Genomic DNA, 26,613 nt, shown 5'->3' with positions numbered 1-26,613 from the left:
CTCTGGCACAGAAGGGAAGGGGGAGAAGAGGAGATCTATGGTAATTGTGGACACTGGTTGGGAGAGCAGATAGTGGTTCAGTGAAGGAGATTGAGGCTCCCGGAGGGTATGTTGCCTCCCTGGTGCCAGGGTCAGGGTTTGGTCGAGTTCGTAGGATTTTGGAGGAGGAAGGTGAACAGCCAGATGTCATGGTCCATGTGGGGACCTATGACATAGAGAGGAGTAGGGATGAGAGAGAATATAGGGAGTTAGGAAAGAAGTTAAAAAGCAGGACCTCAGGGGTGGTAATCTCAGGATTGCTGCCTATGCCACATACCAGAGAGGGTGGGAACAGGAAGTTGTGGCAGAGGAACGCGTGGCTGTAAGGGGCAGGGGTTCAGATATCTGGATCATTGGGATCTCTTCTGGGGAAGGTCTGACCTGTAAAAAAGGACAGGCTGCACCTGAACTGGAGAGGGACCAATATCCTGAACCCTGGTACGTTTCAACGGTGGGAGGAAATCGGTGCCCCCCCTAGGGAAAACCTACGCAGACACAGGAAGAAAGTGTCTTACAGACAGCGTGAGATTCGAACCCCTGCTCCCGATTGGTAGTGCTGTAACCCTATAATTATGCTCGCTTTTCTAAAGCTTCCTCTGGTAACTCATTCCAGATATAGACCCACCTCAGGTTGCCCCGACCTCTCTCCCCTCTCACCTTAAACCTATGCCCCCTAGATCTGGAATCGCTTCTCTGGGGAAAAATTACGATGGACATTCACTTACGCCATGCCCCTCACAAAATAATAAACTGTCTAAGTGGCACCATGCTGTTCCAAACTCCAACAACAAGCAACTCAAATACTAACAGCAACACCAATGTCTGAAGAAGTTGGCCAGCGTGGCTGGCGAAGCGGTTAGCCTTTACAACACCAGCAATGGGGGTTCAAATCCCGCACTGTCTGTAAGGAGTTTGCATATTTTCTCTGTGTCTGTGTGGGAGCTCCAGTTTCCTCCCACCATTCAAAAATATTCTGGGGGGGAGGTGTAGGTTAATTGGGTGTAAATTAGGCTGCATAGACTCATGGGCCGGAATGGCCTGTAATCGTGCTGTATGTCTAAGAAAATGAATAATTGAGAAAAAGTTCATCCTCTCTCTGTCTCTGCCACCTCCACAAACTCTACGATCTCCCAAGATCAATCCCCAAGTTAATCGCTCCACCATCATTGGCCAGGATTTCCTCCCCAAACTTAATTCATTCCCTTTTCTACAGCTTCTTTCCTGTTCATCTTCTCGGCTCCCTCACTGTATTTTCTCGTTGATGCGCCTTGAGACATTTTCCACCATTAGAGGTACCACGCCGAACGCAAGTGGCGGCTGTCACCTCACAACGTCGCCCAGTCGCACTCGTAGGTTGTTACGGGTCACCCGGCTAATCCGGATTCGCTCCTCGCTGCAGGTGTCATCGGACAGAACAATGCACACCGTCTCTCGCCGCTTCTTCCCCTTCAGGAGCACCGTGTCCCCACGGAAAAGTTGGAGCTCGTCCATTTTGACCTGCAAGGAATACCCGAGTGAGAATTATGTACGGACGAGCTGGCCCTTTCCAAGAAAAAGATTCTTGAAGAAAAAAGTACTCCACGCCTCGGGATATTCTGAGAGTTTTCAACTTACCTTGATGCAACAAAACATTCCAGGAATGTGATCAATGGTGTAACCCAAGGGAGGGCAGATCTATCATCATGGGAGGGCAGGTTTATTGGCATGGGGCAGATCTATTGGCATGGGGCAGATCTATTGGCATGGGGCAGATCTATTGGCATGGGGCAGATCTATTGGCATGGGGCAGATCTATTGGCATGGGGCAGGTCTATCACCATGGGAGCACCCATCTATTACCATGGGGAAGGTCTATCATTCTGGGACAGGACTATCTTCATGGGATCACAGGTCTTTCACCATCAGGCAGGTCTATCTCCATGGGTGGTCAGATCTATGGCCATGAGAGGGCAGGTGACCACATTTGGCTAATGAGTTTGGCTTCAAAGAATGTCTTAAAAAGAGGACAGAGAGATGGAGAGGTTCAGAGAAGATTCTGGAGGCTGGGTCTCATCTGAATTCAGAGAGTGATTAAACTTGGGGGCGCACAGGGGGTCAGGATGAGAGGAGTGCAGAAGGTTGCAGTAGCTGGGGAGATGAAAGAGGAAATGGAGTGGATTATGGTGGGAATTCTGGAATTGAGTTACAAATTTGAGCTGGGATTGATCCTGACACTGGTGCTGCCAGTGTGGAGTTTGCACGCTCGCCCCCAGTTGCCTCTCCAACCCTGAATGATGTGCTGGTTGGGAGGTTAAAATGGTCAATGTTGCCTCCAGTGGGTGGGTGAGTGAGTGGGAGAAGGTGGGGGAGTTGATGGAAGGAGAGGACAGGCTTAATGGACTCGAGGTGGTGTGACCTGACCCCTGTGACCTCCCGGCCAGCTGGGGTTGCATCGACACTAGCCAATGAGCTGAGGACTGTTGCTGTGTACCTGAGAGAGGGAGACAATGCTGTTGTCATCATTAATGGCCTCGTCCACAATGAGCCGATTGGGGCGATGCTTCTGCTGTAGAATAGCAGTTGAGACATCCTCTGGCTTTGCGCTGCAGAGACAAGAGATTGAAATCCAAGTTACCCAAGTGCCCAAGCATTTGTGTCCTTCTCTACATCGGAGAGACTAGGCGCAGACTGAGAGATCACTTCGCTGAGCACCTTCGCTCTGTCCACATCAGTGAGAGGGATCGCCCAGTGGCCAACCAATTCCACACCCCATTCCCATACTGACATGTCTGTCCATAGCCTCATGTACTGTTCCACTATTGTTCGGGTTTGTGTGGGTCCCACAGGTTGAGAACCAGACCAAAGTTGAGGTACAAAGCACACGTTAATTTCAGGGATGAAAACGGGACAACAGGGTCGATATGTTAGGCAAACTTATACACACACACACACACACACACACACACACACACACACACACACACACACACACACACACACACACACAATATGCAGGGGGTAAATATGCACTTTGAATAACGAGGGAGAAACCGACAGAGACTGGGGGAAATTACATGAACATTCACATGCAACAATCAAGATCGTGATACTACGTGCCCCCACCTCTTGACTGGTACGGACATGGCTCTTGCTACCTGGCCTCGGGACTCACCTAGTGCGAAAGGTGCTACTTATGTGCCCCGAGGAGTCCAAAGAGGCAGGGGCACATGGTCCTTTATAGTTCTGGAGGCAGTACAGGGGGGGAGGGGGGGCAATCACTCGGGGCAGGCTAGGCCCCATTGGCTGCTGTGGCCAATGGCTCGAAGCCAAGTGTAGGGGTCAGCCAAGGTGATTCACCTGGGACAATTGGGGGAAGGTCAGGGCTGAGTCTGGGCGGGCTGCCTGGACTCCAGCACCTGGTGATTTAGGTGGCCAATCGCAAGGGTCACCTTGATGGCTTGGGGTGAGTCTTTGACCTTGATTGGGAGGTAGCGTGTCCTCCAAACAGGAGTGCAGCAGTGTCACCAGGTGGAGGAACAACACTTGATTTTCCATCTGGGCACTCTCCAACTGGATGGCATTAAAATTGACTTCTCCAGACATGTCAGTATGGGAGTGGGGTGTGGAATTGGTCGGCCACTGGGAGATCCCTGTCACTGATGCCCTACTCTCTACTCTCCCTCCTGTCTTCTTTCCTCCAGTTCTCATAGGAACATAGGAAGTAGGAACAGGAGTAGGCCAAAAATGGCCCATCGAGCCTGCTCCGCCATTCAATAAGATCATGGCTGATCTAATTTATGACCTAACTCCACCTACCTGCCTTCTCCCCATATCCCTTAATTCCTCTATCATGTAAAAATTTATCTAACCGAATTCTAAATATGTTTAATGAAGCAGCCTCAACCACTTCCCTGGTTAGAGAATTCCAAACATTCACTACTCTCTGGGAAAAACTATTTTTCCTCATCTCTGTCCTAAATCTACTCCCCCGAATCTTGAGAATGTGTCCTCTCGTTTTAGTTTCCCCGCCCAGCTCAAAAAACCTTCCTACATCTATCCTATCCATACCCTTCATAATCCTATATGTTTCTATAAGACACACATGTCAAACTCTGGCCCGCGGGCCAAATTTGGCCCGCGATATAATTATATTTGGCCCGCAAGATCATATTAAATATATATTAGAGTTGGCCCGCTGGCCACCGCGCCAGTATAGCGCATGCACACTGAAGGTGAAAATGAAGACGCCGGAGGTGTGGAGGGATCTCAGAGTCCTGAATCCCGGGGATCGGAGCGCCGCACTCAGCCCGCCCGGCTCCCGGACACACAGACGCGGCTGGAGTTGGGGACCATCCTCGCTGGGTCTGCGCTTCAGCGGCGACGCCAGACCGAACGTCTCATTGGCGATGCCTTCCCCCTTGCTCCATGCGCGGCAGACCCTGCCTCCTGCTCCTTTTGTTGGAGACGAGCCCGGCGCCGTGAGATCGCAGTCTAATCCCTCTCCAACCATGGGAGGGGGGTAGGAGCAACGCGCTCTTCTCAGCCAATTCCTCCACCGCCCCGGACGCCAGCGTTTCAACGGGGGGTTCGGGTGCCTTCGTCAGGCGACCGACCTGTTGGTCCAAGACAAGGGGAGAGTGTACAAACTCCACACAGACAGCACCTGAACTCGGGTGAACGTGGAACTGCGACTCCACATTCCACATCAGGACTGTGTGTAAGATTGGGAGCAGTGAGACGGAAGCTTATTTTGTTCCTGTGATTTAAGCCTTTCTTGGAGTGGGGGGGGGGAGTCCTTCTCTGACCACTTGCCTAACAATTAACCTAATCAGATGTGGAGTTACCACAATACAACAGTTCTCAACCTTTTTCTTTCCACTCGCGTCCCTGTGCCATTGGTGCTCTATGATTAGTAAGGGATTGCTTAAGGTGGTCTGTGGGTGGAAAGAAAAAGTTTGAAGACCACTGCTTTAATCATCCCTCATTGACTCGTCATGTGCACGGTTTCAGACGCTAAAGGAAATGGGCCAATGACAATGACAATGAAAGAGTTTATCCAAAACTATTATTAAACATTTATTTTAATAAGAAAAAGTTTAACATTACATATGTTGAAAGAAGAGAAAACATGCAGATGTTGTTGAAAATTTTCAATAAATATTTAGTTCGGCCCTCGACTTAGTCCAAGTTTTTAATTTTGGCCCTCCGTGAATTTGAGTTTGACACCCCTGCTATAAGATCTCCTCTCATTCTTCTGAACTCGAGCGAATACAATCCTAGATGATTTAATATTTCATCATAAGTCAACCCCTTCATCCCAGGGTTAAACCTAGTAAACCTCCTCTGGACCGTCTCCAAAGCCAGTATATCCTTCCTCAAATATGGAGACCAGAACTGGACACAGTACTCCAGGTGCGGTCTCACCAGTACTTTATACAGTTGCAACATTACCTCCCTACTCCTGAATTCAATTCCTCTAGTGATGAAGGCCAACATTCCATTTGCCTTCTTAATAACCTGCTGCACCTGCAACCTAACTTTTTGCGATTCATGCACAAGCACTCCCAAGTCCCTCTGCACAACAGCATGCTGTAGTTTTTCACCCTTTAAATAATATTCAGCTTTTATTTTTCTTGCCAAAGTGGATAACCTCATACTTACTAACATTGTACTCCATCTGCCAGACCTTTGCCCACTCATCCAGCTTAACTATATCCCTCTGCAGACTCTCCACCTCCTCATTACAATTTGCTCTTCCACTCAATTTGGTATCATCCGCAAACTTGGCTACACCACATTTTGTCCCCTCCTCCAAGTCATCAATGTAAATGATGAACAGTTGTGGGCCTAACACCCCCTTCCCTCTCCATTCACAGAGCCATCCCCCCACCCCCTTCTTATCGATCTGCCATCTCTCCCTTATTCACCTCCTGCTTTCGTAAAGCAGGGTATGTCTGTATATGTAATTATTATGCACTGTGTATCATGTGTGTATGTGTGTTCCATGGTCTGTTTCGTCGGTTTGCATATGTATGGTCAGATGATAATAAACTTGAACTTAAAAAGTAATGATCTGGGAGGATAACTGGACATAGAAACATAGAAGATAGGAGCAGGAGTAGGTCATTCGACCCTTCGAGCCTGCTCCTCCATTCAACGAGATCATGGCTGATCTTAAAGTTCAGTACCCCGTCTCCGCCTTCTCTCCGTAACATTTAAAACCCTTATACTGAAGAAATATATCTAATTCCCTCTTAAATATATTTAATGAACCTGCCTCTACTGCCCTCTGTGGCAATGAATTCCACAGATTCACCACCCTCTGGGTAAAGAAATTCCTCCTCATCTCGGTCCTAAATGGTTTGCCTATTATCCTCAAACCATGGCCCCGGGTTCTGGATTTCCCCACCATTGGAAACATCCCATCTGCATCCATTCTGTCCAGTCCTGCCAGAATTTTATATGTCTCTATGAGATCCCCTCTCAATCTTCTAAACTCCAGCGAGTACAATCCCAATTTGCGCAATCTTTCCTCATAAGTCATTCCTGCCTTTCCAGGTATCAGCCTGGTGAATCGCCTCTGCACTCCCTCCATTGCAAGAACATCCTTCCTTAGATAAGGTGACCAAAACTGCACACAATACTCCAGGTGGGGTCTCACCAAGGCCTTGTACAGCTGCAGTAAGGTATCCTTGTTCCTCTACTCAAACCCTCTTGATATGAAGGCCAACATACCATTTGCCTTTTTAATTGCCTGCTGTACCTGCATGCTCACCTTCAGAGACTGGTGTACAAGTACCCCTAGGTCTCTCTACACTTGCCCATCTCTTAATCTATTGCCATTCAAATAGTAATCTGCCCTCCAGTTTGTATTACCAAAGTGGATAACCTCACATTTATCCACATTGTAGTGCATTTGCCATGTATCTGCCCAGTCCCTCAATTTATCCAAATCACACTGGAGCTTCCTGACCCCCTCTTCCGTGCACACAACCCCTCCTAGCTTAGTGTCATCTGCAAATTTGGAGATATTACATCCAATCCCCTCATCCAGATCATAAATGTAAATTGTGAACAGCTGGGGTCCCAGTACAGATTCCTGTGGCACCCCACTGGTCACCGCCTGCCACTCAGAAAATGAGCCATTTATCCCAACTCTCTGTCTTCTACCTGCCAGCCAGTTCTCAATTCACATCAATACTTTGCCCCCAATCCCATGAGCCTTGATTTTGTAAGCCAGTCGTTTATGCGGGACCTTATCGAAGGCCTTTTGGAAGTCCAGGTACACCACATCCACTGGCTCTCCCCCATCTATTTTACCTGTCACCATCTCAAAGAATTCCAATAGATTTGTCAAGCACGATTTACCTTTTTTAAATCCATGTTGACTCTGTCCGATCCCTTCTCTGCTAGTCATATGGTCTGCTATTACATCCTTAATAATGGATTCCATCATTTTGCCCACTACTGATGTAAAGCTCACCGGCCTATAATTCCCTGCTTTTTCTCTACCCCCCTTTTTAAATAGTGGTGTAACATTAGCTACCCTCCAATCCATGGATACTGATCTTGAGTCTATCGAGTTCTGGAAAATAATTCTTAAAGCATCTGCTATCTGAATGGCCACTTCCTTAAGTACTCTAGGATGTAGATTATCAGGCCCTTGAGATTTATCTGCCTTCAATCCCATCAATTTCCCCAAGACCATGTCCTTAGAGATACTGATTTCTTTCAGTTCCTTCCTTGCATTAGTCTCTATGTTTCCCAACATCCTTGGGAGGTTATTTGTATCCTGTCTTGTAAAAACAGAACTAAAGTAAGTGCCATTTCCTTATTCCCCATTATATATTCCCCTGATTCCGACTGTAAAGGACCTACTCTGGATTTCACCAATCTTTTCCTCTTGACATATTTATAAAAGCTTTTGCCGCAAGCTTACTTTCATAATTTATTTTTGCTCTCTTGATTAATCCCTTTGTCCTCCTTTGGTGCATCTTGAACTGCTCCCAGTCTTCGGTTGTGGTACTTTTTTTGGCCAACTGATATGCTCTCTCTTTGGACCTAATGCTGTCTCTAATTTCCCTTGTTATCCACGGTTGAGTCACCTTTTTTGGTTTATTTTTATGCCAAACCGGTATAAACGATTTTTGCAATTTCTCCATTAGATCTGTGAATGCTTTCCATTGTCTATCCACAGTCAACTCCCCCATAAACACCACCCAATCAATCTTACTCAACTCCCGTCTCATACCATCATAATTCCCTTTATTTAAATTCAGGACCTTAGTCTCGGTTTTAATTTCATCACTCTCCATGTCGAGTGAGAATTCGATCATATTGTGATCGCTCCTACCCAAAGGGCCTCGTCAACAAGATTGCTGATTAGCCCCTTATCATTGCATAATACCCAATCTAAAATGGCCTGCTCCCGAGTTGGTTCCTCGACATATTGGTCTAGATAACCGTCCCGTAAACATTCAAGGAATTCCTCCTCCTCAGTATTTTTACTAATTTGGCTAGTCCAATCTATATGCAAATTAAAGTCTCCCATGATGACAGCTGTTCCCTTATTGCACACTTTTCTAATTTCTCTTTTAATGCCTTCCCTCACCTCTACACTACTATTTGGAGGCCTATATACCACCCCCACTAATGTTTTCCACCCCTTGCTATTCCTCAGTTCTACCCATATAGATTTCGCATCTTCCGAGTTGATATCCTTTCTGTCAATCGTGTCGGTCCCTTCTCTCACCATCAATACTACCCCACCCCCTTTTCTTTCTTGCCGATCCCTCCTAAATTTCATATACCCCGGGATGTTAAGTTCCCAGGCTTGCCCACCCTGCAGCCATGTTTCTGTAATCCCAATCAAATCATATTTGTTTATCTCAATTTCCACAGCTAATTCATCTACCTTGTTCCGAATGCTTCTTGCATTAAGATATAAAGCCTTCAGATTTGCTTTTTTCACCCTCCTTGCTCTTTCTGATTTTTTACTTTCGCTGCCTAACCTAACTTTTCCTGTTTTATCTTTTCTGTCCTTTGCCCTATCATACAGGTTCCCACCCCCCTGCCAAATTAGTTTAAACCGCACTCAACGGCTGTACCAAACCTAGCTGCCAATATATTGACCCCTTTTGGGTTTAGGTGTAACCCATCCTTCTTGTAGAGGTCATGCCTTCCCCAAAAGAGATCCAAATGATCCAAGAAGCCAAAACCCTGTCCTTTACACCAGCCCCTCAGCCACACATTCATTTTTCTTAACTTTCCATTTTTGTCCTCAGTTGCACTTGGCACAGGTAGCAAACCAGAGATCACCACCCTGGCTGTCCTATTTCTTAGTTTCTGTCCTAGCTCTCTGTAATCCTTTTTCAGTACTTCCTCCTTCTTTTTATCTATGTCATTGGTACCCACATGTACCAAGACATCAGGCTGTTCGCCTTCCCCTTTTAGAATACCCTGGACCCGATTTGAGATATCCCGCACCCTTGCACCAGGGAGGCAGCACACCATGCGGGCATACCTATCTGGCTCACAGAATCTCCTGTCTGTATTTCTGACAATGGAGTCCCCAATGACCACTGCATTCCTCTTTACCTTTTGGTCCACCATGGCAGGCTCAGTGCCAGCGACCTGGTCACTGCTGCCAGCTTCTGTCAGGTCATCTCCCTCAACAGCATCCAACAAAATATACCTGTTACTGAGAGGGATATTCACAGGTGTGCTCTCCATTTTCCTGGTATTTTTCTTCCCACCCCTGACAGTTACCCACTTACCTGACACATTTGGTTTTGGGGTAACTATCTCCCTGAAAGTTGAATCTATCAACTCCTCACTCTCCCTTACCAGCTGTAGGTCCTCAAGTTGCAGCTCCAGTTCCCCAACTCGGTCCATAAGGAACTGCATCTCAGTGCACCTGATGCAGATGAGGCTATTTGGGTGGGTGGGACTCACCTATGGTTTCTACATCTGACATTCAGTACAAAGCATTAACCCCATAGGCATGACTGATCTAAAATAATGCCACTTACCTTTCTCCTCACAGGTTTAATGTACCAAATGGCCTTCTCACTTGCTGAACTATTCGATGGGGCATTGTTCAGCCATTCTCAACATTGTTTTTGGCTATGGCACTCCCTGGTCCCTCCACCCCCCACCCTTCCCTGGGAAGCAGTTCCATTCTGGTATCTTCCATACTTCTCTCCTACCGATACATTAAAAAAAACTTTAAAAAAAATTATATTACACCCAATTAACCTACCCCCCCCCCCCCCCCCCCCCGTGCCTTGACTGCTTCATCGGGTAGAGAATTCCATGGATTCTCAATCCCTCGGGAGAAGCAGTTCCTCCTTTTCTCGGTCTTAAGTCTACCTCCTGAATATTGAGACTATGCCCCCTAGTTCTAGACAATCTGCCCATGACCTTTCACCTTTTAGTCTATGCTCCCGTCCCTCCCTCCTCTCTTTGCCTTTTTTTGTTCAGACGCCTGCCTGCTTTTTGCCTATACCTTGACGCAGGGCTCGGGCCCGAATCGTTAGTTACCTTTTACTTCCTATTGATGAAGCGTGACCTGCTGAATTTCTCCAGGACGCTTGTGCATTGCAATAGAAGCAACCTGCCTGCCTCTATCGTATTTGTTCCTTTCATAATTGTATACGTTTCTATAAGATCCTTCTGAACTTCAATGAATAAAAGAAATGGCATGAACGGTGAATGGTAGGGCACTGAAGAGTGTGGTTGATCAGGCGGACCTGGGAATAGCATTTTGGCTTATATTCCAAGGAATGTAAAAATGTTAGGAAGGCATTTGTCCATTTAAAAAATTATATTAAGGGGAACCAATAGGTTTAATACAGAGAGGCTATTTTTACAGATTGTGATGTCAATCCTTGGAGGCTGAAACTAAAGTTTAGAGCAAGATCCCTCGTTAAGATTGCAAAGAGTAGAACAGCCTTCACCTTCATCAATTAATGCCATAAAACAGAGGATGTTGGAAATAATCTCAGCAGGTCAGGTTGCATGCAATAAAGAGAGAAAAAGAGCAAATACTTTGAATCAATGAGTTCCAGTCTGAAATGCAAACTCTTTTCTTCATTCATTTATGAGATGTTGTCCTCACTGGCAGTTCCAACATTTGACCCAACTTCTCCATGGAAACGGAAGGCAGTGAACAACAAAACACAACTATAGCTCTGTCATAGAGAGGGTAAAGATTCCAAATTTCCTTCTCTGAAGCCTGTTGATGAGCCTTCTCTCACCTGATTTAACATTTTCAATTTAATTTCAGGCTTCCAACTTCATTTTGCTCATGAATATTAAATGTTATACTTAAATATAACAGTGATATCAGTCAAGGCAGCTGCATGTACTTGAGTCACATTCAGCTTTTATCCCTTCAGTGACAGAAGACACTCAAGGGTTGAATGGTTTCTACCTGCTCCATATTGAAACATTTGTGTCAGGTAACACTGGACAACGAAGATCTTGCTTCCTGAACACTTTCGCGAGCATTTTATGGATCTTGGGCTGCTGATCACACAAATCATGCGAGAATGTTCCTATCATGCACTGTTTTTTTTAAAGATATTACCTATTTTTGTGATTTCCTGTCGTATTTTAAGTCTATTTCAAGCCATGTATGTGAAAGGTGACACAGTTAAAATCAATCCTGACCTCTGAAAATGTTGGAGGAACTCAGCAGGTCTCACAGCATCTATGGGAGGTAAAGATGTTTCGGGCCTGAGCAAGACAGTGAGAACGCTGAATGACTAAAGGAACCTGCTCCCACTAACCATCTGAGACTCTCATATGTACATAACAATATTTATTTAATTATGGTATAGATGAAATACTGTCTGGCCTATGTTTGTTTGCCTGGTTGTGGGTCTGCATGTTTTGCACTGAGGATCAGAGAATGCTATTTCGTCGGGTTGTACTTGTACAATCAGCTGACAATAAACTTGACTTGCTTGACATGCCCGTTCCTTCTTGGGACGAGTTATTTACTCGCTGGTCTCATGTGGGATCCATAATCTGAGCTGCAAATCGGGACCTCAACGGTTTGGAAGCTTTGCTCCTTCTGTCATGAACATTTGGTGTGGTGATTCGCGCCTCGCTATTACAGTGTCAGTGATCAAGGTTTGAATCTGGCGCTGTCTGTAAGGAGCTTGTATGTTCTCCCCGTGATGTGTAGATTTCCTCCAGGGTTTCGTCTCACCCTCTAAAAATGCATAGGGTTTGTAGGTTAATTGGGTGTAATTGGGCACCACGCATTTCAATGGCCGGGCTTTTACCATGTTGTGTCCTTAAAAGAATTTAAATTGCACTGAACCTATGTGTATGAAAAAAAAATTCATTATCAAGTCATTCACCCATCTTGGCTGATTTGCTCCTTGTACTAAGGGGCTGGGGAATGGGTTGTTGGTCAATTGGGTGGCATGGACTCATGGACCAGAAGGGCCTGTTACCATGCTGTATGTCTAAATTAAATTAAAAAAAACACTGGGCATATCTGTACTCTGGACACATGGATGCAATTCTTGGCGTCATCCTGAACTCTCCTCCTTTGGGTGGAGTGGTGAGATGTTTCCTCCATTATATATAGTTATCATTGTCGGTTGTGTATATGGAGCTGGCCCACCCATGGATGACTCATACCCTATGACTCGACCCCGTGGTCCTGGGCCATAAAGGTCGAGCCACCTTTCCCTTGCCACCATTCCTATCCTGGGATCCAGGCCAGCAAGGTTCTTCTGTGGTACTAAAGCCTATCGTTTCCTCAGCTTGTCTCTGTGGTTACTGGTAGTGCCCTACCAGGTGATCAGCACACCCCATAACTTTAATGGGTTAACACGGCATGGATACTTTTGGACCAAATAATTTGTGTCCACTTGGAATATTGCATTAGTCCTGGTCACCTCATTACAGGAAGGATGTGCATGCTGTAGAGAGGGTGCAGAGGAGATTTACAGTGATGCTGCATGGATTGGAGAGCATGCTTTGTGAGGATGGGTTGAATGAACTTCGTCTTTTCTCCTTGAAGTGATGGATGAGGGGTGACCTGATAGAGGTGGACAAGATGATGAGAGGCATTGATCGTGTGGCTTTTTCCACTCCCCAGGGCTGAAATGGCTAACACGAGGGGGCATATTCTTAAGATGCCTGGTGTAAGTACTGCGGGGAGGCAAGAGGTAAATCAATGGTTCGCAACCTTTTGCTTTCCACTCACATACCCCTTTAAGAAATCCCTGTGCCATCGGTGCTCTGTGATTAGTAAGGGATTGCTTAAGGTGGGATGTGGGTGGGAAGGGAAGGTTGAAAATCACTGCTCTAGACCCATTGTTACTGAAATATTTGGCTTGAGAAAAATTGTCATTGGCCCATTTCCTTTTGGAGTTCTGAAACTGTGCACATAACGAGTCAATTAGGTACGATTAAATTAGTGGTTTTCAAACTTTTTCTTTCCACTCACATACCGCTTTAATCAATCCCTTACTAATCACAGCGCACCTATGGCATAGGGACTACTTAAGGTGGAATGTGAGGTTTTTTTAAAAAAATGTTGCCCTCCCCTGCATGGAGTAAAGCATGAATGTCTGCAGATGCTGTGATTGCAGTAAAAATGCAGAAATGCTGGAGGAGCTCAGCAGGACTCGCAGCGTTCATAGGAGGTAAAGATATATTACTGATGTTTAGGGCCTGAGCCCTTCTTCAGGGTAAAATATCTTTACCTGCTATGGAGGCTGCGAGATTAGCTGAGATCCTCCAGCATCTCTGTATTTTATTACGTATCTATCTAAGCAAGGGACAGCATGGATCTCACTACAGGAGAATGATACAGGGAGAGGGTAAACAAAATCATGGACCAGATCAATGCGTCAGGTGGTAGAGCAGCTGAATCTCCAGGAACAAGAGGGGTGATGATCCTACTACCTGTAAAATGACACCATGACCCTAATTTGTAGAGCTACAAGTGAAGGGCGGGGGAATGGGGAGTTGCTGCACTAGGGGCAGCAGAGAATGAAGGGCTGAGCGGCCCCCCTTCTGTGCCCCAATCATTTTGTTGCACAGATGGGACTTTGCAGAAGAACAGCTTCTATTTCTTTGGTACCTCTGATAAATCCCAAGGCAACTTACCCATTAGAGTGCAGGAAAGTCTGGGTGTCCTCAGGAATGACAGCATTTATTGCCCATCCCTCCTTTCCTTGGAGGAGGTGCTACATTGGCCCAATGCAATCAGTGAACTTGATGCTGTTGGGGGAGGGAGGGGAGTCGCAGGATGATGAAAGGCTGGCTTTATATTTCTATTTCCAAGTCAGTCTGGCAGAGGGCCAGGAAAGTTATTTGGGCTGATGGCCACAGCTGGGTCGAGGGAGATTTTAAGGAGGATCGTAAAGGGGAGAAAGAGAGTGGGGGAGGGGTATGAAGGTATTTCATGAACTTGGCAGGTGAAGGCAAATGATAAAGCGATTAAAATCCTTCTAAAATGAATAGGAGGTCCTTAAAGGGGAGAGAAAGAGAGGGAGGGGGAATGAAGGAATTTCCTGAACTCAGTAGGTGAAGGCAAATCATTCAGCAATTAAAATCCTTGTAAGCAAAAACTGAGGGTTATGGATGTGAGGTAGGGAAGGATTGGATTGTTGGGGAGTAGGTTTACGCCGCCTCATGGGTTGAAGGGCCTGTACTGCGCTTAACGTTCTATGTCCCACAGAAATTCCTTGTTTTAAAGGACCCTCAGAATTCCATTTCCAGAACGTGCTTCTTTCTATTACAGTACTATTCCCTGTATCCAGACTTTGGGACCAGACGGTTCTTCAGTGTTTGGGTTTTTTTCTGGAACAATGGAACTAATCAGCATCTGCATGATACCTGTATCCGCGGTTAAACAGCAACAACAAACAACGAGAGACTTTTTGAGCACCGACATGACACCACTTGATCTCTGCTTACAAAATGCCACACCAAACACTAGAAATTCTCCTCAAGCATTTCATCCACCTCGTTTGACTGAGAAGTCTCGCTTTGATTTTATAAACTGACATGATTTCTTGCTCTGCTATGAATGCGCGCTGCTCTAGTGAATAAATAAGTCCATTTTCAACCAAATTTTTGTACACCAGAGCTCCGTTGTTATTAAAATGGCATCAACAGAGCGTCAGAGCCCCACATGGGCAAGACAGGTGTTGAATTTCTTTCAACCTGTCGGCGCTGAAAAGAACATTTGGTTTTTGGATCCTCGACCTGTATATTCATTCAGTTCAGGAGTATCTTCAGCACCAGGACTAAAGCGGTTCAAGATGGGGCCTCATCGAGGGCACTAAGTAACAGGCCATGATGTCTGATTCAGCAAAGGTGAGCCGTACTTTGCAAATGATAAATTAGTTTTCCAGCTGCTGATGACCTGTGCCAAGACAACACACACTAATGAACAGGGTCAGGGTGTAAGAATGAGCAGCAATGCTACGGTTTGCTCTGATCTCACCCGCTCTCCGCACAGACCTTCCCAACACGAGCCTTAGCCACACTCGATGCAGGGCACCATTCAGAGCAAAGTAGCCCCACGTCCACCACCCTAAACATTCATCCGCTCTACGACCTGTGCAGAATATGCCTTCCTCTAAATCAGTAAGGATTGGTAACAATGTCTCCTCCACAATCTCCATCAGTACCAGAGCACCACAGGGCTGCGTCCTTAGCCCCCTGCTCTGTTCACTATACACCTATGACTGTGTGGCTCAGTATGACAACAACATTATTTACAAATTTGCTGACGATACCACAGTAGTGGACTGTATAAAAAGGGGTGATGACTCAGCATATAGGAGGGAGATTGAAAACTTGGCTGAATGGAGCACCAACGACAGCCCTGCACTCAATGGCACTAAAACCAAAGAGTTGATCGTTGACTTCAGGAAGGGAAAACCGGAGGTTTACAATCCAGTGATCATTGGGAGATCAGAGGTGGAGAGGGTGAGCAAATTTAGGATCTTGGGAGTCACTATCTCGGAGGATCTTTCCTGGACCCAACACACTAATGTGTGAAGAAAGCACGTCGGCACCTCTACTTCCTCAGGCATTTGCGGAGGTTTGTATGACATCAGAAACCCTGACAGATGTGTAGGGGGAAAGTGTGCTGACCGGCTACATCACCAATACCCCCGAACATAACGTCCCACAAGAGGTAGAAGACACAGCCCAGGACATCACAGGCAAAACCCTCGCCACCATCGAGAACACCTACGGGGAACTCTGTTGTCGGAGGGCAGCAGCGATCATCAAGGATCTACACCACCCAGCAAATGCTCTGTTCTCGCTGCTGTCATCTGGAAAGAGGTCTAGGGGCCACTAGACTCTCACCACCAGGTTCAGGAACAGCTGCTCCTCCTCCACCATCAGATTCCTCAACGACAAACTCAACCAGGGACTCATTTAAGGAGTTGTGGACTTTATTGTCTGTTTTTTTGTTCTCTCTGTATTGCACAGTTAGGTTGTTTACATTTCTTTTTTTACATGTTTACAATGAGGACAGTAATTCATTGCACAACCAATTAGTGGTGATTCTGTCTCACCTGCAGGAAAAGAATCTCAGGGTTTTACGTGATGTCATGTATACGTACTCTGACAATAAATCTAAAAAAAACCCTGATAATCTAAATCAGTGGTTCTCAACCTTTTTCTTTCCACTCATATATCACTTTAGTAAACCCTGTGCCATCAGTGCTCTGTGATTAGTAAGGGGTTGCTTAAGGTGGGATGTGGGTGGAAAGAAAAAATTTGAAAACCACTGTTTTAATCGTACCTCATGGACTCGTTATGTGCACGGTTTCAGAACTCCAAAGGAAATGGGCCAATGACAATTTTTCTCAAGCCAAATATTTCAGTAACAATTGGGCCTAGAGTCGAGATTCTCAACCTTCCCTTCCTACTCACATCCCACCTTAAGCAATCCCTTACCAATCACAGAGCACGAATGGCATAGGGATTACTTACAGTGGGATGTGAGTGGAAAGAAAAAGGTTGAGAACCACTGGTCTAAATGCACTGTGGTTGCTTGCCAGACCCACCCACCACCAGGAAGGATGAGGGCAGCAGGTGCACTGGAGATGTCTCAAGTTGTGCATTGAACTGGCTTGGAAATACTTCATTGATCCTTCATCTTTGCCACCAGGACTGAAGTGATACAGGAGTAAAACAGACCTGCTAAGTTTCTCCAGCATTATGTTTGAACCTGAAGCGGTTCAAGACCAGGGCCTCACCAAGGGGATTAAGTAATGGGCTATAACCGTCTGATTTACCAAAGATGCCAGATCCCATAAGAGGTACAGATGTGGCTCCTCTCCCCTGGGAACCATCTGAAATCCAACCAGACCATTCACAAATCGGGTGTCCCCTTGTTCCTGAGACGAGACCCCGTGCTGTTACTGGGATCACCTATCCAGTGGTGGCCAACCTTTTAATTTTTGAATTTTAATGTAGACATTCAGCACGATAACAGGCCATTTCGGCCCATGAGTACATACTGGAAGTGTAGGTTAAGTGGGTGGCTGAAATGGTCTGTTACCATGCTGTAGGTCTAAATTAAAAATTAAAAGGTTGGCCACCCCTATTCCATCTAACTAATGATGGTCTCTTGTCTGTTGCCTCAGCTCTCTCAGTGAGCAATCCCCTCTCACCAATGTCTTCGATACCCGCTCCTTGGTTGACTTCCCTTGCCCAAACTGCTGTAAAGTTGTCACCTAAAGCTCTGCCCTTCACTGAGCAACATCTCACTTTTATTTCCAATCCCTTGCTTTCTGTCATCTCCTCCAGTCCTGTAACCCTCCAAGGTAAATTGGCAGCCATGCCTTCTGCTTCGAAGATCCCAAACTCCAGAATTCCCTCTGTAAGTCAACATAGAGCATGACAGCACAGAAAACAGGCCCTTCTAGTCTGTGCCAAAGTATTATTTTGCCTCATCCCACAGTTCATAACCCTCCATACACTGTGCACAGAAATTCTCCTAATGTTCCCTCTAAACATCTCCCCTTTCACCCTAACCCATGTCCTCTGGTTTGTATCTCACCTACCTTCAGTGGATAAAGCCGACCTATGTTATCCATCCATACCCATCTCTTTCCTCTGTTCAAACATTCCTTAAAAACCACATCTCTGACTATGCTTAAAGTTGCCTGCCATAAATCTTATCTTTGATGCATTAATAAAAAACCTTGGAATGCCACATTGAAAGCACTACACAAATGCAGTTTGTTGTTGCTGACATTCACATAGATTTTATGCCATCTTCAGTTGCGCAATAGCCAAGTGAACTCATGGTTTGTTCAAGAATAGTTCAGTTGATTGAAGGTGACAGGTCTGTTGATAAATCATTCCCGAACCCTCCCACAGCTTATTTAAGTAATGCAGAACCAGGGAGGCTTCAAAACTGGGGAAAAGAAATGATATATATTTTGGAAAAACAAGATTTTGTGGGGAAGGGGGGGAGGGGGTTTAAAAAAAAAGCAAAATCTGCAGTCCACCTTAAATGTCCTTTCAAATCCATTTACTACCTCTGAGCTCAGGGGGGAAAAATGAGCAAACTCAGATTTCAACATGTGATTCCTGCCCTGGATAAAAGGAGATAGAACTAACTTCACACAACAAAACAAACTTAAGGGTTTTAAAAAAATAAAGGCCCGCTTTTGCCCAGAAGGCATCCAAATCAGTGTTAGTCACTCACTCCATCTCCAACAATTCTCCTGGCCACCGGCGCTGGGATCCTTATAATTCTGCTTCGCAGGGAATTGCTCCCTTTCCAGCCCTTGCTGCTGTTTCACGGCAGTTTTGAAAGAAACATTGCAAGCAGACTCCATTAAGGGCCTTCCTTTTACTCGACTGCCTCTTTAAGTAGTTACAAGGTGAACACTGGAAAGGGTAGAAGAGCAAATAATACATACTCGCCTGCTGATTTTGGCATGGTGATCCGCTGTCGGTGTTCAGGGATCTCTCGGTCGCCCTGCTATGTGTGGTTTCTGTTTTGTGCTCCTGCTGTCTCTCTCTCCCTCTCTCTCTGTGGCTGCAGACTTGGCTCAGATGTCAGATTGCTCAATGCTTAGTCACAGCTGCTCTCTTGCTCTGGATGCTTTTCCAGCGGCATCGAGCTCCTGTCGGCCGTCCCCCCCACCCCCCGCACCTAACCCCACACCCTTCACAAGGCAAGGATAATTCGATCCCTGCGCTTTGCCTTTCCAAAGCCCTGCATTTCAGCCATGCGTGTTAGCTGGGATTACTGAGCTGTGAAAATAAATGGAAGAATTCAAGTTATGATTGGTCAGATTCAGATTTCTTCTTCAGTGTTTTTATTGACATTGAAATTTCACATCCAAAGATACAGAGTAAATACAGAATACGTTGAAATTCGGAAAGATACATTGCACTTAAATCATATCATTTCATCCAAGGTTCCCCACATTTTAATCAAACAGGTTATATTGTATTGATGTTTTAATATTTAAAAAAAAGAAAAATCTAAACCCATGACCAAGAAAGAAGCTGCTTGGCCAAAAAAAGGAAGATAGAATTCTTATCAGAGAGATAAATTACCTCATTAGTAAACAGATCCACCTTCATAACAAATGAAAGATTTTGGACGTAATTCAAAAAGGGTCCCCACAGTGTTTGAAAATTTTCATTCAAATCGGAAATCGAGCATCTAATCTTCTTTAAGTTTGAACATCACGTGACGTCACGTAGCCATTGAGCATGAGTAGGTGGGGTAATGCCCCTCCATCTGAGCAACACTGCCCACCTCACCATAAGAGAAATAAAAGCTAATACATGCAGCTCAGATGTTGTTAACATCACGTCACTCTCTCCAACAATACCAGATAAAGCAGTTAAGGGATTTGGTTTAAAATGAAATTTAAAAAGGGCAGAGAATATTTGGAATACTTCGATCCAATATTTCCCAAAGCTCAGACATGTCCAAAGCATATGAATTAGTGAAGCATCTCCATTATTTCATTTATCACAACAAGGAGATTCATCTGCCTAAAAAGATGAGATAATTTGACTTTGGACACGTGAGCCCAATTGACTACAGTACAATTCCGATTATCAAAAATGGTCGGGACTGGGCCTCCGTTTTTATGGAGAACTGGTCATTTTTTTAAAAAACAGCCCAGTAGCAACAGCAAATCACTTGTAACAGTGTTTAAACAACAACAAACAACAAGGGAAGGCTTTTTAAGCATTAAAATAATGTTTAATTCTCACCAAAAAAAAGATGCCTGCCACCACCAATCACTGACACCCCCACTGATGATCCACTTGTGCCGGGAGCCTGAGGGTCCCACTCCTGCCCCGGAGCTTGAGGTCCCCACTGCCGCCAGGAGTCCGAGGTCCGCTGCTGTGAGCCTAAAGTCCCCGGTCAGTTTGGCTCTGAAAAATTTTTGGATAAATGAGGATTTCTTATTTCTTATGGATATCCTCATTTATCTGAAAATTTCGGATAACTAAGGATTTTGGAGAATCTAAGTTTGGATAATCGGAGTGATACTGTACTTTAAATTATAGGAGGGAGTGGTGGGCACATAAAGAAGAGGTATTAACCATTTGAAAATTACATTCTAATTTTCTTCAGGAATTAAAAACTGTATGTCCTGTTTGCAGGATTTTTAAATTTAATCTGAGGGAGCCTCTACTCATATCATAAATGTTAAATATTGAACCATTACTGAAAGGTTGTAAATTAAAAATTACATCAATTAAATTCTTATCAGTATGTAATTGAGATCATAAAAAAATCTTTAATCTGTAGATGATGAAAAAAATGAATATTTGATAGACCATATTTAATCGGAAGTTGTTCAAAGGAAGTGAGACTCCCCTCGACAAAACATTTAATCCCCAATCTATATCATTCTTTAAAAAGTTACATCAATCATGGCTAATGTGATTTATGGTGTGAAAAATAAAAAATTTAAAAAAAAAAAAATCATGGAAGGTTCAAAGAAATAATTAGGAAAAAAAAAAGATGAGAGAGAGAAAATCTCACTTTCAGATTCAGATTTATTGTCAGAATACATATATGACCTTGTGGTAAACCGTATCACTCCATTATCAAACTGGTGTCCCGTAGTTTCAGGCCCCTGCAGGATTAGGAGTTCCCGGTGGCTGGGGGGATGCACACAAAGAGCTCTGGGAGGTCAGAGGTCAGGTGATAGTGATAGCGCTCCAACTGGAATTATTTAAACTTCTGTGAAGACTCCATAAAACAATTCTGCTGGTTCAGCTCACAGAAGACTCTTGCTGTGCTTTATTCATTGCACCGCTTGTTACATTGGTGACTCCGATAGTCCAAACAACATTTTGGACCTCACTATGGATGTGCAGAACCCCGTTGCACTCAAATTTCCCGTATTTTGGACCTTGCAGCCACAGGTCTGGTTCGAGCAGCATGAGGTCCAGTTCCACCTATGTCAGATTCCCGCCGATGCAATGAAGTACTACTACGTTGTGGGCGTATTGTCGATTTCTTATGCCAACTTCCAGCCAACGACAGGTATGAAGCCATCAAAGTCCTGCTCATGCGTAATTTCAGCCTTTCCTGACGCAACAGGGAAGCACGACTTCTCCATATGGACGGCCTGGGTGATCGCATTCCTTCCGAACTAATGAACAAGATGCTTGCGTTCACGGAAGGACACAAGCCATGTCTGCTTTTTTGAGCAACTTTTCTCGAGCAGATGCCGAAAGACATCCGTTTGCTGCTTGCAGACAAAGACTTAATGACCCCCGTCGCTTAGCAGCCCATGCTGATGAGTTGCGGCACGTTAAGCAGCATGGCAGACTTTTGGTTGGGTGCGTAGCAGCACTTCAGCAAAGGGCGTGAACCCTGCCCACTCCTGATAGCGGTGCGGTGTCAGACTTGACTGGACGCATTGCAGAGACCAGTGGTGCCATTACCATCAGCGATGGGGAGCTACAGCCTGCCACTGCCATCCCCCCGCACGCATCTGGGAAATGCCGAGGCACCTATCCTGGCCACTTGGCTTGGGTCTACGACTTTATACATTCTGCCTGAACTCAAGGACTGCCATTGAGGACCCCATTGCAACGGCTAAATGAAGATTATTTCAAGATGGTACAGAATGAAAGCTCCACATTTGTTATAGACATTAGTGGCAGGCAAGAAACCATTTTGGTAGATCACCTTAAGTCGGCGCATGTGGACCTAGATCAGCTGGTATGGATAACATGCCCCTGGTGCAAAGGTCGACCGCCGCCCCGTTCTAACTGTATAAGCGAGACTGCGGTGTCATTCCAAACTCTGGTTCGGGGGTGGAGGGGTTATGTGGCCAAACTGTATTGATACACCACTAGCCTACTGCAAGAGCACGATAGGACAAGGCAACACCTGGCCGGCTGTCAATCAGCTGACCTGAATGGATCAAGCCCCACCCTGTCAATCACCCTCTGGGATATAAGCTAGATCCGTCCCCTCAAAGCCAGTCTCACAGCCAGCTCTGTGAAAGTTTATGGTAGAAAAGACTTTATGTTTTGTGTACTTGCTTCTGCTTAATAGCGCACCACACAACCTTGACACTCCATTATCAAACGTAGTTTGGATCAAGAGTTCTTGGTGACCAGGGGAATTATTTAAACTCCTGCGGAGGTTCCATAAAACAGTTCTGTTGGTTCAGCTCACAGGCGACTCCTGTTGTGCTTTATTCACTGCACTACCCGTTACAGCGTCACATACAAACCAGAGATTCCATCTCCTGCGGATGCAGAAGAATTACCACTAACTTGACGGAATGTATGGCGTAGCAGGTTAGCGCAACGCGTTTACATCACCAGCGATTGGGACTGGGGTTTGAATCCCGCGCTGTCTGTAAGGCATTTGTACGTTCTTCCCGTGACTGCGTGTGTCTTCCCTGCAGGCTCCAGTTTTCCTCCCACCATTCGAAACACACCAGGGGTGTAGGTTAATGGGGTGTAAATTTGGCGGCACGGACTCATGGGGCAAAATAGCCTGTTACCATCTAAATTTACAATTTTAAAAATATTTAAAATTTTAATTTAATTGGTCGTACAAAAAAGTAAAGGATCTATTATTGACATGTAATATTACATTTAGAATGTAACATACATGAAGTTCCTTAACTTTTCTCTACCTTATGGCAGACAGAGTTGCCTCACCGAAATTTACAGGACCTGGTGTTCCTAGACGGTCTCCCTTCCAAATACTGACCAGGTCTGAGCCTGCTTAGCTTCTGAGATCAGACAATCTCAGGCATGTGACAGTACAGGATACTATTTGTATATATTTACATATAGTAGTAGTGATTGGCTGAGAGCCGTAGCCACACCTACTGGCAGGTCATAAAGGGCTGCTCTAACCAGCTCCAGGTCAGTCTGAACTGGTTGACCTCGATCTACTACGCTCCAGTCTTTTGTTAATAAAAGCCTCAGTTTGAGTCAACGTCTTTGAGTCATTCGGCGCGCTGCAAGGCATATTCAGGCAGTTAAAGAGAAGCAAACGATAGACCCCACAGAGTCATGGAGTGCCCATGGATTCACCTCCAGCTGCACAACATTTTAATTCAGTTCAAACCATCAGCAATCCAAACCTCTGATATGATGAGGAAGCCTTCAGCGCCCAGGGCCCTTCTTGGCCTCAGCGCCCGCTTGAATCATAGCTCTGATATCTGGTTCACACGAGCCGGTCTCCAACAGCCGCCAGGCGAATGGGATATGCCTGACAAACCCTTTTGAAGTGACAATGGGAGAGTAACGACCTATTATTAAAGGTCTTCTGGTGGGCGCTCAATAAAGTCCGCGTGGTTGTTAAACTTCAGGGCCTGAGGGGTCTCCTTGATTCGGCTGGAAGAAAGCACGTCCCACTAACAGATGGGAGATGACAAGAGGGAAGATGTTAGTAATTAACAGAGATATACTTAAACAGCAGAGAAACAGGCCCTTCAGCCCATCAAGTCTATGCCAACCATCAATACAAATCTGATTTTCCAGCTCGTTGACCATCTAAGCCTTGGTGATTCAAGTGTACATTGAAGATGACATTTTATTGTCTTGCACAGAATAAGCACAATGTTCAGGTACATTTACTACAGGTACAGAATATTTTATCCAAAACCCTTGGTCACACTCTAACTATCAGGATCTCTGAACGGGGTGGGGGGCAGTTCTGGATGGAGGGGGGAGTTGGACAGAGGGTGGGATGGGGTGCTAAATGAAGTGAGATAAAGATAGACCATAAAATCACTAGTGTACTTTTTAAGTTTAAGTAAAACTTAAAACATAAACTGGCTCAAACTAAGCTGAACATCTGAAAATATACTGTATGTTCAGTAAAAGCACATTACAACAATGCCGTCATCCTTGTTATGGTGACCATCTCTTCAGGATGGAGTCTTTTTAAAGACGACATCCATGGAAAGAGTGTTTGGTTTTCGGATAAAAGATTTTGTACCTTTATTTTCTTGGTTGAAATTCTATCTTCTCCGTGGATTGTCACCTTGTCGTGGTGGAGAAGCTTGTGTGGGCCAGAGATCCCAAGAGCGAAGCCGTCTGTAGTGATGTTCCTGGTGGGATCAAAGGTGACAAAGAACAATCCAACCAAGACCTCAACAGTGGGAAAGGCGGTCAAAATGATCTCAAACTCAACAGCTGTGAGGGCGGACGAAGGCTGCCTCAAATCCATCAGCTCCGATCGTCGTGGTTTCCATTCCATTGGAACTAGTTGGTTGATTGGTGAAGTATCCTGTGCTTCTTGGAGTGCAACGTCAAGTCCTGCACTGGTGTCTTCAATCTTTCCAAGATTGAACTCATTGTTATATAGTCAGAATAATGTGAACTATTTTGTAACCTTCTCACTGTAGTAACTGTAGTGCACCACTGTATATGAGTGTGTATGTGTGAACAGTTTCCTGAGATGGGGAATGGCATCAGTAAGTAAAGTCTCTTCTGTTATTTGAATCTTGCATCTCTAATTTATTTAAGAAGCCTCCCAAGTAACTCAGAGACAAAATACTCATAACCCACTTGAAAGCCCATAGGAATGAAAACCATCATCCTCGACCTCAAGGGATATCCATGACGGTGATATCAATGACGACTTTAACAATTGTGAACATACCTGCCTCTACTACTCCCTCAGACTGAAACACTTTCTTCCTCAGATCCCCTTTAAACTCCCCTCTAACTCTGAAACTGAGCATCTTGGTTTTCGACACCTGGCCAACCATGATGTTGGGACATTAAATAATCAGGCCAATCAAAGGCTGATGTAAGCAGGAAGGGATGAGTAATTTCAAAATCCTGGAAGGCTAGAAGTGGATGAAAGTTCATGTATATTGATCAAAGGTGTGGGAAGTAATCAATAAGGTTCAGGGAATGCAGTTTGTGATATTCAAAATCCTTTTGGGGAAGGTGGATAAGAAAAGATAATTTTTCTTTTAAATTCAGACTTTTAGTACTGTAACAGGCCCTTCCAACCCCACGAGCCTATGCCACCCAAATACGCCAAGTCAAGTTTATTGTCATCCGATTATACAAGTACAACCCGACGAAACAGCGTTCTCTGGTCCTCAGTGCAAAAACATGCAGACACACAAGCAGACATAACACACATACAGGTAAATAATACAAGAATATTTATAAAAATTCATAAATGTTTTGTACATATGAGAGTCTCGGATGGTCAGTGGGAGCAGTTCCTTTGGCCATTCATCATTCTCACTGCCTGTGGGAAGAAGCTGTTCCTCAGTGTGGTGGCGCTGACTCTGATCCTCCTGTACCTCTTCCCTGATGGGAGCAGCTGAAAGATGCTGTGTGTGCGGTTGAAGGGGTCCTCAAATATTTTGCGCAGCCTCCTTAGTCTATGATCCTGGCACATCATGCCCATGTGGGGAGGAAGACTCCAGTGATCCTCTCTGCCATTCTTATGGTCCTGTGGATTGACCTCCAATCCATTTCTGCACAGCAATTGTACCACACTGTGATGCAGCCGGCCAGGATGCTCTCCATGGAGCTCCAAAAGAAGGTTGACATGCTGGTGGCCGGTAGCCTCACTCGCTTCAGTCTTCGCAGGCAGTGCAGATGCTGTTCCTGACAAGTGAGGAGATGCTGAGTGTTTATAGTTAAGTGAACCCCAAGGAACTTGGTGCTCACCACTGTCTCCACTACAGAGTTATTGATGGATATTGGAGGGAGGTTGTTCCTGGTCCTCCTGAGGTCCATGATCATCTCCTTCATCTAGTCCACGTTGAGACTCAGGTTGTCATTCTTGCACCATTTCACGAGATTTTTCCCTCTTCTCTGTAGTGCGTCTCATCTACTAAACTACAAACCCTGCACATTTTCGGCAGGAGGGAGAAAACCTGAGCAAATCTATTGGGAGAACATACAAATTGAAGGGAATTAAAACAAACAATAAAGTGCAAAAGTAAGAGTCCTAAAATGAATCCCTGACTGACTTTATCATTGAGGAGTCCAATGGTGGAGGGGCAGCTCCTGTTCGTCAACCTGGCAGCAGTGAGAATAGAGGATGTGCTAGGTGGTGTGGGTCCTTGATGATTGCTGCTGCTCTCCGACAGC

The 26,613-nt window shown here is 45.3% G+C and overlaps 2 protein-coding genes across 6 annotated transcripts in view; one reads left to right on the top strand and one right to left on the bottom strand.

The window, feature by feature from the left end:
• The window catches only part of LOC138758449 (transitional endoplasmic reticulum ATPase-like), a 59,453-nt gene extending 40,316 nt beyond the window's left edge, over positions 1-19,137 (bottom strand). Inside the window, exons 1-4 of one of the 5 annotated variants that reach the window (XM_069927375.1) lie at positions 18,951-19,137; positions 4,347-4,631; positions 2,510-2,621; positions 1,364-1,536 (exon numbers count right to left, since the gene is read on the bottom strand). In XM_069927375.1, the coding sequence (XP_069783476.1) occupies positions 1,364-1,536; positions 2,510-2,621; positions 4,347-4,528 (467 nt within the window). In that variant the 5' untranslated portion in view covers positions 4,529-4,631; positions 18,951-19,137. Of the gene's footprint in view, positions 1-1,363; positions 1,537-2,509; positions 2,622-4,346; positions 4,632-11,067; positions 11,152-18,733; positions 18,754-18,950 lie in introns of those variants that run through there. The other 4 variants (XM_069927377.1, XM_069927379.1, XM_069927378.1 and 1 more) reach the window with 4 other exon arrangements.
• LOC138758451 (prostaglandin F2-alpha receptor-like) overlaps positions 1-26,613 on the top strand; it is a 92,577-nt gene that overhangs the window by 63,329 nt on the left and 2,635 nt on the right. The window lies entirely within an intron of this gene.

This window comes from Narcine bancroftii, chromosome 3, assembly GCF_036971445.1.
Source record: "Narcine bancroftii isolate sNarBan1 chromosome 3, sNarBan1.hap1, whole genome shotgun sequence".
NCBI classification, from domain to species: Eukaryota; Metazoa; Chordata; class Chondrichthyes; order Torpediniformes; family Narcinidae; genus Narcine; species Narcine bancroftii.
Note: the sequence above shows the minus strand (reverse complement) of the source record. Positions and strands in the feature narration are given on the sequence as shown.